A 19,461-nucleotide genomic window follows, 5' to 3' on the forward strand; every position below is an offset into this window, starting at 1 on the left:
ATGACCCAAAGTGACCTGGAGAAACTACATACCTATTCAACGTATATACTCTATAGCAGCAGAGAAATATACAGGCCAGGGGTAGCTCAGTGGTTAAGGCATTGGACTACGGTTCGGAACATCCCATTAAACAACGGTTTGGAAGATCCCAGGTTCAAACCCCGTTGCCACTGTTGGCCTCTTGAGCATGACCCTTAACCGTCAACTACTCAGGTGTGTAATGAGATAAAAATGTAAGTCGCTCTGGATAAGAGCGTCTGCCAAATGTAAATTTAAATAAAGGTCCTGTGTTTAATACTATAAATTTAATAAAAAAAGAGGTTAACATGTTAACATGTTTCTTTATTAAACAACAGTACTAAAATGTTCCACATAAACTTTGTTTATGATACATGATGTGAGATATGCTTTTAGATTATCATTATAGTTTCACCACAGTAACAGTGAATGTTTTTATCAGTTGAAGGCAGCATGTAGGAGGCATGTGCCTTTTAGCCTTTATTTTTGTCTTTTTTCACTTTAATAAAAACATAAATTCTTTATGTTAAAATTAGTAAATTCCCAGCTATCGCAACATAAGATAATGATAATAATAATAATAATAATAATAATAATTGGGTAACATGTTTATTAGCAGAAACAAATCATTTTAAGATTATTTCATATATAACCCCAGGTTATTTTTCTTGAATGGAAAGAAGCAAGTTCAAGTAACAATTGGTTCCTTGTACTGTAAGTAATAAATGTGGTGCACTTGTAAAAGCTTTGGTAAATGACAAAGTAGTTTAATTTCATAATGAATTAAGAGAATAAAAATACACATAAAAGTCCAGCTCTGGGGAGATATTTAAGAAAACCACATAAAAGAAAAGCTAAAAAAATTCTTCTGTTTATATGTAAGTCAGCTGGTTTCAGAAACAATTTATTTAAACCATATAAATTCACCATGAAAAAAAAATTTTAGTATATATGGTATTTTAGATTACATATACATTATGTACTTGGATAATCTGCTTGGATAGTGACAACTTAATACAGTGCCATTTAATAAATGTCTTAGTCAGATAGCCCGCAACCCCTACATTTAGCAAGAAGAAAACATTGTAAAATGTCCACCATCTGACTGCAGACAGATAATTTGCATTCAATTAAATTCAGTTTTATTTATTTTGCACTTTTAAAAATGGCCATTGTAGCAAAGCAGCTTTAAAGAAAAAAATATGGAAATGAGTTCCAATAGGAAAAATGTATAAATCATCATTATCAGTATGTTCCTGATAAGCAAGCCAAGGGAGATGGTAGCAAGAAAAAAAAAAAACTCCCTGACATGGCAACAGGAAAAAAATCTTGAAAGGAACCAGACTCAACAGGGAACTTATTCTTATTTGGGTGATATCGGATATGCAGTCAGATTATGTGTTAAGTTCAGTATAACAGAAAAGGTGTTTAAACCAATATGAAGTCCATGTCTGACCAGATATTTACATCTGATTTGCTTGCCTTTATAAATACCTTTATTGTGTTGTTGGTCTTCATCTGTATGAGTAAGCTCTTTAGGGGTTCCTGAACCTCAGCCACATTAACCCATCAATACTTGTGCTGGACCAATGTTTTAGGGGTGTACTTAAACAATATGCAATTAGGAAAACTTATGCAGTGATCATGGAAGTAATGTCCATATGGCCCTATTTTCCTGATCATGGCACACCTATAAAAACAAGGCATAAGACTGGTGTCCTGTAGACTCTTCCACACAGCCACACGTTTTTGATTTCTCAGTCCTTTAACTTAAAAGAGATAACTATATTAACATCAGGCTTATCCCAAGATTGCAATGCGTTCAAAGGGAAATTGTGCAGAAGATCAACAGTTCTTCTTTGTCTTTCGGATTATCCCATTTAGGTGTTGCCCCAACTAATCATCTGCCTCCACCTAACCCTATCCTCTGCCTCTTCACTCACCCCAACCTACAGTACTTCATGTCCTCTCTCACTGCATCCATAAATCTCTTTGCTCTTCCCTTAGACCTCCTGCCTGGTAGTTCCAACCTCAGCATCCTTCTATTAATATGCTCACAATCTCTCCAAACCACCTCAATTTGGCCTCTCTGACTTTATCTACAAAACATTTAACATGGGTTATCAAGAACTCATTCTTGATCCTATCTATCCTAGTCACTCCCAAAAAGAACCTCAACATCTTCATCTCTGCTACCTCCAACTCTGCCTCCTGTCATTTCTTTAGTGCTACTGTAGAAAACACAGGTTCTCAACATCTTCTGATATGAACTGAGAAGAACAGTTAAAATAAGTAAAATGACCCAGGGTAAACAAGCCTTACAAGCTAATTAGACTAAGAAAATGCTCACTGAATTTATTTATTAAAATAAGGTCTTTGACCGAGCTGGGATACAGTATATTAACACATTTATTGATTGATTGATTAATTGGTTTGTTTGTTTGTTATTTTATTAATTCATTTATTATTATTATTATTATTATTATTATTATTATTATTATTATTGCTATTATTACTATTATTATTAACATTTATCATGATTTGATAACACCTAAGTAAAACTGACCTTTGCGCTCTCACTTAAACTGGATTTTAGGATAAATTCCCCTTAAATTGCCTTATCGTCTCTTTTTAAAGCAGACTACACTGTTTATGAAATTTATTTGGTGAAACCAGACTTTGCTCTACTTTTTAAGTATGCTTAAAGTCTAAGAAATCTAAGTCTAAATTTAGCCACTCAGACTAGTTAGCTAGTGCTGCACTAGTTGGGAATCTCCATGTTGCCACATGATTGTGCTATGAATTGCTGTTCAGGTCAGAATTATAATAATGCTTAGCAGAACCATGGCAATTCTTGACTAATTGTGAGCTCAATTGTGACAGTTTCTGGAAGGTTTGCAATTAAATAGTAGCAAATCATAGGAATTTGACATATGTTTGGTTTCTATGATTCATTAGTAAGAGGCATGAACCACCTACAAAGTCCCAAAAGAACCACTATAATTGACCTACAAATAGCTTATGCACTGCTCCAATGGTATTTTTGTTGGCAAATGTGTTTAAAAATTTCGAAAACGCATGAATTTTCTTTTATAGCTGCGATTTCTCCTGAACTACCTTACTGATTTCTGAAGAACTTCCTGACAATCTTCCTGGGATTTCCTGTAATCTAGAAATCACACTGGTTTGGGAGCAAATTCGAGAATGTGGGAAGGCCCCCAGAGTTGCTAACTGGAAAAATATTTTTTTTAGCTCTAAAATATTAGCTTATTGTGTGTGTGTTACTTAACCATGTTTTTTTTCTGTCCTCTCTCCAATACAGAGGCTGCTGAAAGGGAAAGCATTGGTAAGATGCACTGAAAGCTAAATTAAAAAAGATAATCACATGATCTACACTGATCAGCTATAACTATAGAATAATTAACATCAAAACCACCGGGTTGCGGGGTGGAGACCTCCGTGAATGGGACTTGTTTGTCCAGCACCTTTATGGATGCTTGATTAGATCAAAATCTTGGGAATTTGGAGGCCAGGTCGACAACTTTGTACTCTTTGCCTGCTGGACCTCAGAGGATTGGGGTGCATTGGGTGTTCTGGTGCTTTTTGTGTCCTGACCAATATTGATTTTTTTTTTTTTGAGGGTTTGCACTGCACTAGCTTTTCTGTGGGATAGGACTAGCTGTATAGCATTCAGTTTATTGATATATAGTTATATAATATATACAGTTTATAATTTATAATCAGTGTTATCCATTTCAGCCAGCCATGGTGTTGTTGTTATGGCTGATCAGTGTACCTGTCTAGCCTCTTTGTAAGTGTCTGTGGTTTTGTATATGTGTTTTTCTCCTATATGGTCACATTTATAATATAATTTTCTATAGATAGAGAGGGGTATTAAGCAAAGAATGAAAATATGAAAGTCAACAATAAGCACACTAATTGTAAGGGAGATTTCACAGAGCATTGCTTATATGGTATAAATACAAATGAGATGGTATAAATGTTTTTCTGGCACAGAAACACCTAATAAATTACCCTGTTGTTTTGGGAAAATTCCTGATCTTGGCACTGTTATGTTTTTCACATCATAACAGCTTAGCTACATTATATTAACCTGTTGTATTTGGTAATTCAGTTGCTTTCATTTTATTTCTTTCATATAATTCTTACTTATTTATATCTGTCTGAAGGCCCGTGAAAGAGAAGAGTCGCCACAGATGAATTCGGAAATTTCAGATCGAATTAAGGTCCTTGAAAAAGAGATGACCTTCCATAAGGAACAATCTGGAAAATCTAAGGCAGAGGTGGACAGACTTTTGGGAGTTCTTAAAGAGTTGGAATCAGAGCGAACTGAAAAGGACAAGGCAATCTCAGAGCTAGAGAGGTAACTGTTATGTAGCACCTACACATGACTTTTTTTTTGCTAATCTGTTTATTGCACTTTTCATCAAGTTCAAGTTGTGAACAAGTAAACAGTTACTGTTACTACCTGTTACTGAGCTCTGATTCTGATTCTATACAGCAGCAATACAATAGATGTTATTCTTTAAAAAAAATATGTGTACAAAAGTGTAATCGTAAGATATAATTTGTCCCTGTGAACTTGCATTGAAAGATAGATGATGTATTTTTAACAGAGCTTGTTGTGCAGCCAGCAAAGCAGCAGCAGGAGCTACTTCACTTCTACACTAGGGCAGAAAGAATGAGGAAATAAACACATATCTTATCCTTCTCTCTCATTACTGGTGAACAAGTACACAATTATCTTGTGATTTACACATTGCCAGTGGCTGGGTTAGGACAACAAACAATTACACACAGACTTAGCACTACCATGCATACGCAAAGATTCACAAAATGATTTATTGTCTAAATGTGCTTAGATTAGAGACTCTGGTGTCGAACAAGCAAAGGCCTGTGGTTTCTCGGTAGTATACGCTGTGGGGGGCCTGGAAAGTGCTAATATGTTTATCGGATATGGTCTGTGAGTTTTAAAGATTAACCCCATACTACATTGGCAGATATATACTTGGTGGCCACTTTATTAGGAATAGAATACTAATACTAAATATGATTTAATTTGCTCTCAAACAAATAAACAACCTAAAAAAAAAAAAATTGTCATGGCATGAAATCGAGAAGGTGTTCCTTTGAGATTCTTCTCCATGTTTACAGAATTGCATACCATAATTGCTGCAGGTTTGGTTGTTAAACATTTATGCTGCAAATCTACAGTATCATCCTTCCATACCCCAAAGGTGCATTTTGTGTTCAGATCTGGGGGCAGGAAAGACCCCAGATCTGAATCTAATTTGAATCTGTTCCCTTTTAAAAGCTACACTCGATGCTGCGTGAAAACGCTATGGGAACATCTTTTTGTGTTGCCGGTTGTGAAGCATGTGTGTATTAAACACGTGAAATTTTTGGCTTATATAACCTCGGCCAGCTGACGTCATCTGACGAAGTGCACCTGCAGGGTATAAATAGGAGTGAACCTGGAAAAATTCCTCAGATCTTTTTGTCTTTAGAACCATATTGTGTTCGCGTGTCATGTATGCAAGCGAGTTTAAAAGTTTTAACTCACCGATATGGTGAAGTTTGTTAGGAAATCCGTACTTCCGCGTGATAGATCTCATTTGGAGCGCAATCTCCACACCTTTGTTTTGAGTGCTTCGCACGGCTCGCATTCTTTAAAGAGAAACCGGCGCATTCCTAGAGTTAAACAGTGCAATCTGGCAGGCGCGATTGCATATTGTATCTGGCCGCGGAAGCGGGATTTTTCCCCAAGCACTCAAAATTTAGACGACAGGTTTCTGTCGGGTGGCCGCTTCGCAATCCGCCTCAAAGAAGTCAGACCTAAGTACTGTCTTCACGAAGAAGAGGTCCTGAGGCTTATTCACCATGGGGGTGGCTCCCCCCGGGGAGGGGCGTGTAGAATTCCTTTCAAGGATGAAGTGTTCTACCTGGCACCCCCAGGAGGTCAGTGTTCATGCTCCGCCACTACTGGTGTTTCGGGCAACACAGGCTCCCAAGAAATGTTCTTTTCCTGCCATGTTTCAGGATGCCGAACATCTAACACCAAGATAGCCGTCCAGCCCAAGGGAGCTGGAGAGGCCATCTTCTCGCATGGCACAACAATTGCCCTGAACTGATGGCTTTATTTTTATTAATATATATATATAAATATATATATATATATATATATATATATATATATATAATTTATTTTTTGGCCCTGAAACACTCCTCCAGCAGTTGAGACTACCATGTTCTAGTGCAGGTAGTAGTCTCGTATATAATCACCAGGGCGGACTGTGCTCGTGCTGCTTGAATAAGCTAGCGCACCAGGTTCTGCTTGGGGCACAGGATAAGTTACTGTCCCGCAGGGTGATGTACATTCTAGCTAAAGGCCAGGGAATTTACTCAAGGGCCAATCCCCGGAGGCAAATACGGGTTACGCGTCAGGTGGCTTTGTACCCTTTTCTATGTGGTTCAGACCCCGGTTTCTGACTTTGGGTCCCACTCTACGTGCGTCTTGTCATCTCAAGACGCTAACAACAGACGCCTCCCTCATGGGCTGGGGTGTGGTCTTAGATGGGCAAGGGAGCTGGAGAGGCCAACTTCTTGCATGGCACATTGATTGTGTCTAAATGATGGCTTTATTTCGGGCTCTGAAACACTTCCTCCAGCAGTTGAGAGGCTACCATGTCCTAGTGCACGTGGATGACACTACGGTAGTCTTGTACAGTGCTCGCGCTGCTTAAATAAGCTAGCACACCAGGTTCTGCTTTGGGCACAGGGCGAGTCCCTGTCCCTCAGGGCGATTTATATTCCAGGGCATATGAAGTCTGGAGCCCTGGAATATTCACGCACTAGAAGAACTTATGCCCTAAAGGTGAGGGTATTTGAAAGTGGTGCATGGCGAAACATGTCGACCCAGTCCACTGCCGAATTGTTTCAGTGCTGGAGTTCTGCAAGGAAAGTTGTGCTCGGGCTTATGCCATAGTACCTCAGAATGTACGTAGCCACTATTTCGGCTTGTCATGTTCTGACTGATGGGGTCTGGTTGACACCCCTCCCAAACCACTAGAGTTAGCGCCTGTCTGGCTTCTGACCCTTAAGTTTTTTTTTCTTATACTTACTTTTTTCCCCTGGGCTAGTCACAGCTATTCTGCACTCTCACCCAAACTACTGTATTTTATTCTTGACCATTCACCAGGTCTTCCTCGAAGCCTCTGTCCTCTGCTTTTTACAGCTCCGGAGCAGGAAAGGTTTTACTTACTGTCTTCAGTATGCACTCTTCAGATTCACCGCACTAGCCAGTGGCGTACTGTAAGTCAGAGCAGCCTTTTTTATGCCAAATGCTGTCACATCGGGTGAGAGATGCTATTGCCCTAGCCCACGAGGCACATGGTCACACGCCTCTAGGAATCAGAACTCATTTATCCAGGGGGATTGCCGCATCTATTGCACTGGCAAGAGGTGTCCCCTTTCAGCAAGTGTGTTATGCGGCAGGTTGGTCCTCTCCGCACAATTTTTGTTAGATTCTATAGTTTGGGGGTCAGACACTTACAGTGTGGCGGTGTTGGTATTCTTGTTCCCATAGCGTTTTCACGCAGCATCGAGTGTAGCTTTTAAATGGGAACGTCTGTTCCCTGAAAAAGCGGGAACGAAATGCTGCGCTCTAATGCCGCACTGCTTGCGTGACTGGACGTCCTTTCAGACAAAATTGATCTGAGGAATGTTTCTGGTTCACTCCTATTTATAACCTGCAGGTGCACTTTATCAGATGACGTCACCTGACTGAGGTTATATAAGCCAAAAATTTGGTGTGTTTTATGCACACATGATTCACAACCGGCAACACAAAAAGATGTTTCCATAGCGTTTTCACGCAGCATCTTGTTCCCGCTTTTTCAGGGAACAGGGTTACAGCAAAGTAACCCGAGACAAACTTCATGTTTATTTAACCATTTATCAAAAATACATACAATAGTCAATTAATGTAAATGTGAAAGTGTGCAGCAATGTGAGCAGCTTTATTTTAGTCATAAATTCACAGCCACATTACATTTGTGTACATATTTTTTTTGGGTTGCTTCAATATAGCCTCATTTACAAAAACACTTGCAAAGATAAAAAAAGAGATTGGCATTGTTGACTATGCTGTTGACTCCTAAGGGTTAAAGAGCTCAAGGTGTGCCAGAAAGAAAAATTAAACACTTCCAGCACTATTGCACTACCTGCAGCAGCATAAACTGACAAAAAAAAAAATGTTGCGTCCCTGAATTTATGCGCTTGACAAAAATTCTTTCCATAACCTTTGCATGTCACAGAAGAAATTGAAATTCCAGACTTTGTTAGGACTTTGTGATGGCCATGCCAGTCTTTTACTTTGCTGTGATTTTATTACATTTTATTCATTGGAGGTATGCTTAAAATCATCATCATATTGGCCACAGTTGTGACCAAGTTTTAACATTCTGTCCTGAGATTTTATTTTAATATTTAATCTTTCTTGTGATGCCATATTTAATATCAAATGCATCAGTCACTGTTTCAGGACACTAAAACACGATAAAGCCACCCCATGCTTCCCTATGCTTCACATGCTTCACAGTAGGCACAGAGTTAATTGCATTAAAAGTCTCACTCTTTTCGCTTTATCCTGAACATTATTGCCAAATAAATTTATTTACGTTTACGTCATTAAAGGAATCTTAACATTTATAGAGATCGTCTTGTATTATAGATATAGCTATGTCTATATCACATATACAGGTAGATCATAATAAAGGAGAATATCATCAAAAAGTTGATTTATTTTAGTAATTTATTTAAAATATGATATACAGATTCATTACACACAGACTGGTGTGTTTTATGTTTATTTCCGTCAATTTTGATATCTATGGCTTAAAGCTAAAAGCCAAAATTTTGAATCTCAAAAAATTATAAGATTGTGAAAAAATTCTATGCTGGAGACTTATTGTGTTACATTCTAATTAGGTAATTAACTCAAAATGCTTGCAAATGTTTCCTGAGCCTGTAAAGGGTCTCTCAGTTTGACTTTGTAGGCTATAGCCTACCATCAGACTGCTGGGAAGACGGCTAACTTGACAGTTGTCCAGAGGACCATCATTGACACCATGCATATAGAGGGTAGCCATCGCCATAGAAGCTGGCTGTTCACAGAATGCTGTATCCTAGTACATTAATTGAAAGTTTAATCGAAGGAAAAAATGTGGTTGAAAAAGAGATTCACATGAAGTGCGGCGGCATGTCATCTGCTGGCGCTGGTCCACTTTGTTTTCTCTGGTCCAAACTAAGTGCAGTTGTCTACCAGAAAGTTTTGGAGCACTTTATGCTAACCAGCTTTATGGAAATGCTGATATTATTTTCCAGCAGGACTTGGCACCTGCCCACACTGCCAAAAGTACTAATACCTGGTTTAAGAATCATGGTATCCCTGTGCTTTTATTGGTCAGCAAAACCTAAACCGCATAGATATTTCATGGGGTGTTATTGTGAAGAGGAAGACCTAACAACGCAAGCCCAAGGCAGAGCAACAAGGGCTTCCATAAAACCTCAACAGTGCGACAGACAAATTATCTCCATGTCATGCCGGATTGCTGCGGTAATTCATGCAAAGGGAGCCCGGCCAAGTATTGAGTGCTGTACATGTTCATACTTGTCAGTAGTCCAAACCCTTTTTTTAAAATTTATTTTATTAATTAATGTCCACACGCCAATCTTCGAGCTTTGGGGGACTATATAGGTGTGCACCCAGGTGTCACACATTACACCTGATTACCCTCATGGTGGCGTCGCCTAACTGTCGTGTAGTTGCCTATGGAAGTGCCTGTTGCAAGACTGGCAGCATTACAGTACTTCCCTTTATGAATGGGTCTTAATGTTCCCAATGCCGGCTGCTCGATTACTTCAGAATTCTCTGATGAGTCCAGGCTCCAGCATATGCCGGGCAGGAACTCATGAGCGTACCTCTGGACCAGTCCACCAAATATTGGGTAGCTCCCTGGGTACATTATGAGTCTAAAATTTAGTTTACCATGAGTGCTGGGGCCCCATCAATAATATGAGTTGTTTGGGTCATGGGAATCCTGTATGGTCTGGGTCTTCTATAGATCCTGGGGAGCTTTCACTGCTCCTCTGATGAGTCTTCACAAACTAATCTTCACAAACACTTGCTGCTCCTTTTTGAGGTTGAGTTAGGTAGAGTGGATTCAATGTCATTTGTATAGATTCCTATGTAGATAAGGCTGAAATCCCTTTCTTCAGCAGCATCAGATAGCAGGGATGGGACTGGAGATGAGGGTCGGATTACCTTCAAGAAGCTCTAAAAGCCCTTCCAGAGGTGACCCTGTCCTGAGTGGCAAATTTGTTTTGAGTGACAAAAGTTTGCAGTTCCGTGAGCCCCTGCAGGTAAATTGGTGGTGGAAGATGGCCTTGAGCACCATAACAAAGGTGTCTAATGCGGCTTGTTCAGAAAGCACATTCTACCATAATGAAAAGGGGATCTTTTCCTTCTTTGAGGGAAGTGAGATGGTTGCATTTAAAAAAAATAATAAACGATAAGCACGGTATAAAAAACGATAAGCACGGTATAAATGTGTTACACCTTTCCGGTTCTTCTGCATACAGTGCGGAAAAATGGGTAGTTGAGTCTTAACCCTGCCATCATGTGACCAAAAGGGAAATCCCGAAAGCCGTTTTGTCCCAGAGCGAATTTCCCCATATGAAAAAATGGAAACTCAGATGATTCGTTCCACAACCCAAATATCTTCATGTAAATTATATATATAAAATATAAAGTAAGAATAAAACTAATTAACCTGCACTTTATCTTTGAAAAGAATCACCTCTGACAGAAGAAGAGGAGGGGGAGGGATTTATTGTGTAGGATGACTTTTACTCACACACACACACACACACACACATACACATGAACGCACTCGCAATGCAAGGTTTTACTGGTATGTGAAATGTAACAGTGTTGTCTCTGTGCCTTTAAATCATGAGGGGAATCATGGATATCATTTTGTCAGCTGTTTTGCATTTTCTTGGACTGTGAACTTTTTTTCCCAAAAAACTGAAAAATTTCGTTGGGGATTTTCTAAAATTAGGATTTTTCTTAATCGGGACAGCTTTACAGGACAGCTAGTTACTATCCTTGTGCTCCTGGACTAATTAATTGAAACCAATTTGTCTCTCTTGCATCCCTACATGCACACACATACAATATACCGGACTTTTTATACATTCACTTGCACACTTTGTAAACACTTGCAAATATTGTATATTATTGTAAATATTGGTATCTGGTATACTGCAGGGAATCAATGCACCTTACAGTAAATAACTATTAAAAATAGTTTTTTTTTTTAAATTAATATTTGGAAAACACTGATGCAATATTTTGAATTTTTGAAACAGATGTGATTAATACAACAGAACTACAGAATAAATTCATAGGTAATGTGTAGTCAGTACCATCATCAGAGTAGTGTACATGTGCATGTATTTGCATGTGGTTGTACTACTGACAGCTGGATAATAAGAATATTCGTAAGTTTGTTGGATTTGGCATGCTGTGTAAGGTTGCATTTTTTCCCTCTGGGTGCCACTCTAGTTGTCTTAAAATGTGATTCCAACTTGTGTCAGAAAGAAGAAAACTTCTAAAACTCTCTCTCTTTCTCTCTCTCTCTCTCTCTCTTTCTCTCGCTCTCTTCCTTGCGCACTTTCTTACTTTTCCCCTTACTCTCTATTTTCTTTTTAAAAAGGAGTGATAATGCTTTGGCATGTTTTACACTTTTTTTTCATGTAATTGATGTAAGTAAAAAAAAAATGTCTTAGAGGCCATGCCTCTCCTGGTTGATCTGACAAAGAGGTTTTTTTTCTGGTGCCAGTCACTAGGTCTCCTTCTGTAAGGGTATTCAGTTACAGTGTTAATAATGTAACCTGCCATAGAGCATTCCTAAAACCTGGGATTACAACATTTGAAATTTCACAAACAGGGATATTTGCATTTCGACTATATGACTGATTTATGCTTTTGATAAAATTTTTGCATGAAATGTTTTTCGTTGAGTTCAATGATTTTTTTTGGGGGGGGGGGGCGGGGTGATGAACAACTGATTAAAAAAACAGTAGGCACTCAAAAATATTATTTTTGTTTGAAATGGCATATCTCAAAGAGTACTGTAGCAACACCCACCCTATCAGTAATTTTTTTTTTTCTTGTTCTGAGAAACATGTCTGCTGTATTTGGTCTAATGCTTAGAGCATTTGGCAGCATTGGCTGGTTTTACATCAAACAACCAGGAAGGCCCTCAAAATAGGGTAATGCTTCACAGCAAAGTGTTGCCATTGAACTTCTGAACCATACACTCAAGAAACTCTTTCCTGCTCTCGTTTCTCCATACAATCTAACCTTTAAAATAACATATTGTGCTACCATATACCTTAATACATAATTACATTTAGATATACATCTGGGTATAGTATTATTCCCAGTGATCTTTTTCAGCCTCAACTGAATGATCTGCAGCAACTTTTTTAACTTAGATCAGGATTGAAATTTTCAAAAGGATTTCAACATCATGTAGTCCCTTGTGTACACGATAAAAGCAATATTTCATTCTTTTGAACAAACTGCAATTGCTTTGGCACATTCATGCATATAATTATGTATGTATGTATGTATCTTGCCTGGTTGCGCTAACACCCATTAGAAGAAACTGGTCTTGAGTCACATCAAAGTCACATCACCAACCCTGGACTCTTTGCCTATTGCTTGAATAGATCAACAGAAGATGCCATTTCTACTGGCATTCATTCATTCATCTAAATAACAACAATATATATGCAATTACTGTATGTTGTTTATTGATTTTAGCTTTGCTTTTTAATACTGTCATAGCCACCACACTAATCATCAAGCTCCAGGGCCTGGGTGTCAGCCATTCTGTTTTTAGCTGAATTCTTAACTGACAGACCTCAGTCTGTTAGCCTAGACAATTACATGTCCCCCTATGCTCATCCTGGTGTTCCAAAGGGTTTTGTTGCTCTACTCCCTGTTTACCATGACTGTCTATCATCATGGTTTGTACGTGCATGTTATGCACAAGTTCTGACGCGTATCTTTCTTGTTACACAGTGTTACTCACAACTCCAGACGTTCGTTGATTTCTTTGTCACTTGTTTTATTTTCAACATCAAATTACAACAGTTGTTACAGTTTCTTGCATAAATCCACTGTAGTCATGACAAGTCGTTTGCTGTGTTCTGTAGCTTTGGTAGATTACAGTTACAACAACTTATTTTACTGTATCTTTTAGCTTACAGTATCACGGTCAAAAGCTTGTGTTCTCCACACCTTTTCGTATCCTTCCGTGTCTTAACAACAACTGAACAACTAACGTGCGTGATAGACATGCTGCTACACAACTGTGGGATGATGTCATAGAACAACTTATGAAATTATGTCACAATACAACTTACGAGTATAATACTAAATGCTTAAACTAATAAACCTAATGGACTTAAGCCCAATCCCCTACCCCTCGCCCCTTCTCCTTGTCCCTTGAAACGAAGTGGAAAGGGGAAGGGTTAAAATATTTCCCCTAAGAAATGGGACACCACTACAACACTGTTATATGTCATCATACGTATCCGTTCATTTACATGTACACATATGGCCATAAGCAAAACAAACAATACGTTATCAAATGCTCGGCAAACTGTCGTGCTACTGAACTTACATATTTGTTTGTAGCATGCAGTAAAGTGTATATGACATAAAAATACATTTTTGTAATATCGCGCATTCGGTGCTATCAGCTAGCAAACTTTAGCGATTTTTTTGCAAATGTTTCTTTACAGAAAAACACCATAAACACAACACACAAGACTAAATGTAATATACATATAATGAAAACTTGTCATAAAAATACTTATTAATGGCAAAAATCCGTTACATTTATGGGTCTGCTTGCTCGAGGGAGCAGCCCTCTTGAAAATTTCGCTTAGCCCTTCGTTTGAAGTGAGGTCCCGAAAAATCTTTGTTTGGAGGGCTATCTGGCCCTTCCCCTTCCCCCTACCCCTCCAACCAAAAGAGAAATGAGACACCCCTACCCCTTCACGTGAACGCGCCAAACGGAGGGGTAGGGCTAAGTGTAGGGGTAAGAGGTAGAATTGGGATTGGGCTTTAATGTATAATGCTTAACTAACAGACTTAATGCTTAATGCTTAACCAGTAAATTGAAATGAAATAAACACAACAACAAATCACAAGAATGAAATATGGCCCTTACATGGTGTTTCTTAACATATCAGTATATATAGAACAGAAAAAAACAAGACAGTTTTATAGCCATACATAGCACAAAGAAATGCCACACTCAGTTAGAAATTTAAATAAGGGAAACACTACTTGGGCAAAACTGTTGGGTTACGCCTACTGTCTTACTGTGTAACGCCCCTTTGACCTAGAATTAGACCCTGTAAAATGGGCGTCCTGGGTTCTCTTAAAATAACAACCTGTATAACAGAATAACAAACTATACAAACACTTCCATGTCAGACAGTATATATAAATACATGATATTTACAATGAACGGTATACTTCTAAAGAATTTTAACCCTTTCATTCCTTAGCGGGTTACATCCTCCCCCTTCTAAATGGCTGATGTCCTCATCAGATTTATCATCAGAACATGTTTGACTTCAAAAATCAAACTCATAAAGGTCATGTTCAGGAATCTTAATTACACCCAATCTTAATTACTATCCCGCAGTGAACTATGGTTATGGGTTGGTCTGTTGCTCTATCTGGCTTTTCTTAGATAAGTCTAATGACAGGCTTAATCCTCCTTTTCTCAACCACATTAACCGTCGCTGGCAACTGTATCTCGGTATTATCTCCATCAACCCCACTGATCTCTGAAACTGGATTAGAATCAGGATCCTTAATAACATCTATCTCTACCACTTCGTTTCTTCTCCAGCAGTCCTCACCAAGATTTCAGCCCCCGGGTCAGTCCCTGATTCTTGTTTTAACAACGAATCTGAGCTGGGTACTCTTTCGGAGTCTAGTCGAAATAATTCGGTCGACCTTGGAATGCAGGGTGAACAATACTCTCTGTCATCAAACTCTGAAGTAGACTCACTTAAATCACTCTCTGTTCTATGCCCTGTGGCCTGCTCTGTCTCTGCGCTCTTTTGCGCTTTTCTTTTTTGCGGTTTTCTTTTTCTGTGGTCTCTCATCTGTATCCAACCCAGACCCTCTTACAAACTGCCAAATGGGCAGAAGATGCTCCCTATGCAGGGCCCTCACTTGCCCTTCCCCACTCTCTGGTTGGACATGATATACTGGCAGGTTATGCATTGTGTTAATTACAATATATGGACGTAGGGTTCCACCTGCTCTGCAGCTAGTGTTTAAGCCCCTTTAAGCCCAAGTTTCCAACCCGATCCAACCCGATCTCCAGCCTTTAGCACTTAAAAATTTAGCTTTTTATTATGGTTTCTCTGGTTTCTCTGATGTGTCCTATTTGCTCTCGCCATAGCTAAACAATATGCACTTTTCAGCTCTTCAACCAGTTTAGCTACGTACTGAGAATGAGGGATCTTGTCATCGTCAGGGGACACCCCAAAGCACAGATCAACCGGTAACCTTGCTTTACGCCCGAACATGAGATAGTAGGGTGAATAGCTGGTGGCGTTGCATTTGGTGCTGTTATATGCGTGGACCAAATATCCAAAATGCTGACTCCACTGATGCCTTTTCCCTGTACTTAACGTTCCAAGCATTAACAGAAGTGTTCTATTGAACCTCTCAGGTTTAGGGTCACCTTGTGGATGATACGGTGTTGTTTTAGATTTTCGTATACCAAAAATCTTCAAGGTTTCTTTTATCAACTAACTCTCAAAATCACATCCTTGATCTGAGTGGATCCTCGCTGGTAGTTCATAGTGGACAAAGGATCTCTCGACCAGTGTCTTAGCAACGGTCACCGCTTTTTGATTTTTGGTCAGGAATGCTTGAGCATATCTAGTGAAATGATCAGTCACTACGATTATGCTATTCATTCCTCTACTGTCAGGCTCAAGAGACAAAAGGTCAACACAGACCAAGTCCATTGGCCCACTACTTGTTATCTGGTGCAAAGGTGCTCTCTGCACTGGACTTTTACGTGCTACACATGCCCCACAATTTTGTATGTATTTCTTAATCTCAGTGGACATTTTGGGCTAGAAAAATCGGGTTCTTATCAAATCAGTCGTCCGCTCTTGTCCCAAGTGCCCCATGTCGTCATGCAAGGACTTTAGAACAACAGACACATACCTGGATTGCAAAACTAACTGTTTGATCCCTATTCCTAAGGGCATTTTGCTTATACGATGTAACAGTCCATCTTGGAACACTAATCTGTTCTGTTCTCTGTTTAACAACCTGCCGTGCTTAACAGCTTTAAACACTGGTCCAATGCACAAATCATTAATCTGTGCCTGTCTAATGTCCTGTTTGGTCAGTGCCCCCAGACCTTCCCTATTCAAGTGCACCGGATGAGCATAAGTGTCAGGTATGGTAATGCACCTAACTCAATTGCATACTGTGGCGACACGTCTGCTGTCTCAACTTCCACCCGCTGGCAGATGGCTTTTTACCCAGGTAAAGGAATGTCTTTCCAATTACTCTCTGGTGTGTTTCGTGATAGTAGGTCAGCATTTATATTGTTTCTGCCAGGGCGGTACTGGATGTTGAATTCATATGTCGCTAAAGCTGCGAGCCACCTATGCCCAGTAGCATTCAGTTTAGAAGTGGTCAGCACGTAAGTTAGAGGGTTGTTGTTAGTGCGAACCGTAAACTTAGCCCCATACAGATAGTCATGAAACTTGTCCACAACTGCCCATTTCAAAGCCAAAAACTCCAACCGATGAATCAGGTAGTTCTTCTCCGATAGTGAAATTGTTCTTCTAGCAAAAGCTACAGGTTTCAAACCCTCTAGGTGTTTCTGGTATAGAACTGCCCCAAGCCCCAAGTACATGAGGTTTATCAGGGTCAGCAAATGCCAAGACTGAAGCATAAGAAAGGCAGTGAATGATCCTGTTGAAAGCTTCTGAACAAGACATGTCCTATCTCTCTTCAAAGGGTTTTGATTTCCTAAAGTAGTTTAGTGAGCTTGTGTTTACGTTGGGTAGGCGCATACCCTTTCGTCAGTTCTGTCAAAGGTCTCACTATGGTTGAATAGTTTGCAATGAACTGTCGATAATATCCGCAAAGGCCAAGAAACGATCTTAAACCCTTTAAGTCTACTGGTTTTGGCCAGGTCTTAATAGCGTTTAGGGTCGGTTGCCACTCCTTCTGCAGAAATTATGTGCCCACCTTGGTCAGCTTGGTTTGACAGAATTGGCACTTGTCTAACGAACTTTTAATTCTGCTTCTGCCAACTGATCAATAACACAAGTTGTTCTTCAGGCTCCTCCAATGTCTTCTTGAAGATCATCCAAGTAGACTAATACCTAAAGCAAATTCATATCCCCTACTACCTTTTCCATCAAACGTTGGAAAGTGGCAGGGGCCCCCGTGATACCCTGTGGCATCCTCTTAAATTGATAGAAGCCTAACGTGCATATGAACGCGGTCTTTTGTTTGTCTTCTTCGGCCATTGCGACTTGGTCATAGCTGCTTCCCAGATCCAGCATGGAGAACCACTCACTTCCCAACAGACAGTCCAATGCATCATTAATGCGTGGAGTGGTATACTGATCAGGCACAGTTCGTCTATTTAGAGTTCGGTAATCAATACACATCCGTATGTTACCGGTTTTCTTACGAGCTATCACGATTGGTGATGCATAGGGACTTTTTGACTCTCTCATTATTCCAGCTGTTAACAGCTCTTGAAGATGTCTCCTAACATCTTTAATATCAGCAGGTGCTATACGGCGAGAACGCTCACGAAAAGGCCGGAAATCTGTTAATCTAATGTGGTGATCAACGCCCTGGGCTAACCCCACATCCCCTTCATGCATGGAGAAAGCATTTACTTTTTCTGCCAACTTTTGACACAATCTGGTTTTCCACACTTCTGGAACAGGGGAATCACAAAAGCTCAACAGACGTACGTCCAGACTCTTAGGGGATTTCAAGTACCGAAATAAGAGGGTCCACAGGATGTAAACAGCCCATTACTTTCCACACTGGAATCACGACTTCTCTCTGTGACTCATTTTGAACCTTGACAAGGAGACTTTCTTTCTGTACTGTTGATTTGGATAGGACTACTGGTTGTAGGAGAACACCAGCTGGCAACGGATCAGTGATAGAGGCTTCGATCATAAACAGATCACAGGAGGGTAAAGATTTCCACTTTACACAACACTCTACACATCTACTACTACATGGGAATATTGTCAAAGGATTTGGACCTACCCACTGTACACAGCCAGCATCATCAGATGTAACTGATTTTGCGATGGTTTCTTTCTGACAACATATCCTAATGCCTAAACTCTGGGAAAAGTCAATCTATCCAGCAGAGCCTTGCAAATTTGTCCATTAATTTTCACAGACACCTGAGAGGTAGGGCATACTAATCCTTTAGGCAACCCACTAACACTGGAAGCCTTTATTACCCCCCGCTTGGAAAAAAACACATTTTGGTCTGATCTTTCCTATGAAGGGAACGGACAAGTCTTTGGATCACTACTAGCATGGACTTCAGCTCTTTTATTTCTTTTTTTAATGCCTGAATGTCCATCGTCTGACCCTCATTGTTAAGATCAGTACTGACATTTCTCACTGATGTATTTAATTTAGAATGTGAGGTCTCATACTCCTCTTCTTCACAAATCTCAGACAGCAATTCTAAGAAATCATGGGGATTTTTCTTTCTCTCCCTTAAACGTAGTTGAATTACCATTAGGTCCGATGACACAGCACCCCGAATCAGTTGTTCTAATCGTACACGATTGGCTTCAGCTGCTGAAATGCCATCTTGCGAATGACCTTAGCCAATGTCTGCTCTAACCTTCGTAAGAAATCAAACAGAGGTTCTCTCTGTTGCTGCTGCACGAGGCGGAATAAAAAGTATAGATCCTCACCAGATTCTACCGTTCCGAAAGCACTTTCCAGGGCTTTAAGACATTCGTCTGGACCAACATTGGCAAGCATAGCGTGCTGCTTGCACAATTTTCAATGAAGGGCCCTTCAGACTCTCCATATTCCCGCGTTTCTTCTCCTTGACAGAGGAGTCACTCTCTTTCACCATGAGCCTAGCTTGCTCGAGCCAATGATCAAACTGTTTTTCTCCTGCCGGTGTGGGAAAAACACCGGAGAACACACGTAAGCGCCAGTACCCACTGCTCGGGTGAGGACCCTGCATGACCCATTAGAGCTTGTGGGTCACCCAAAGTTCT

The 19,461-nt window shown here is 39.8% G+C and overlaps 1 protein-coding gene across 1 annotated transcript in view; it reads left to right on the top strand.

Annotated features, from left to right (window-relative positions):
* Positions 1–19,461, top strand: part of LOC128530278 (ERC protein 2) — a 243,404-nt gene that overhangs the window by 101,793 nt on the left and 122,150 nt on the right. Inside the window, exons 7-8 of the mRNA XM_053504121.1 lie at positions 3,341–3,364; positions 4,209–4,402. Coding sequence (XP_053360096.1) covers positions 3,341–3,364; positions 4,209–4,402 — 218 coding nt within the window. The remainder of the gene's footprint in view (positions 1–3,340; positions 3,365–4,208; positions 4,403–19,461) is intronic.

This window comes from Clarias gariepinus, chromosome 9, assembly GCF_024256425.1.
Source record: "Clarias gariepinus isolate MV-2021 ecotype Netherlands chromosome 9, CGAR_prim_01v2, whole genome shotgun sequence".
Classification (NCBI taxonomy): domain Eukaryota; kingdom Metazoa; phylum Chordata; class Actinopteri; order Siluriformes; family Clariidae; genus Clarias; species Clarias gariepinus.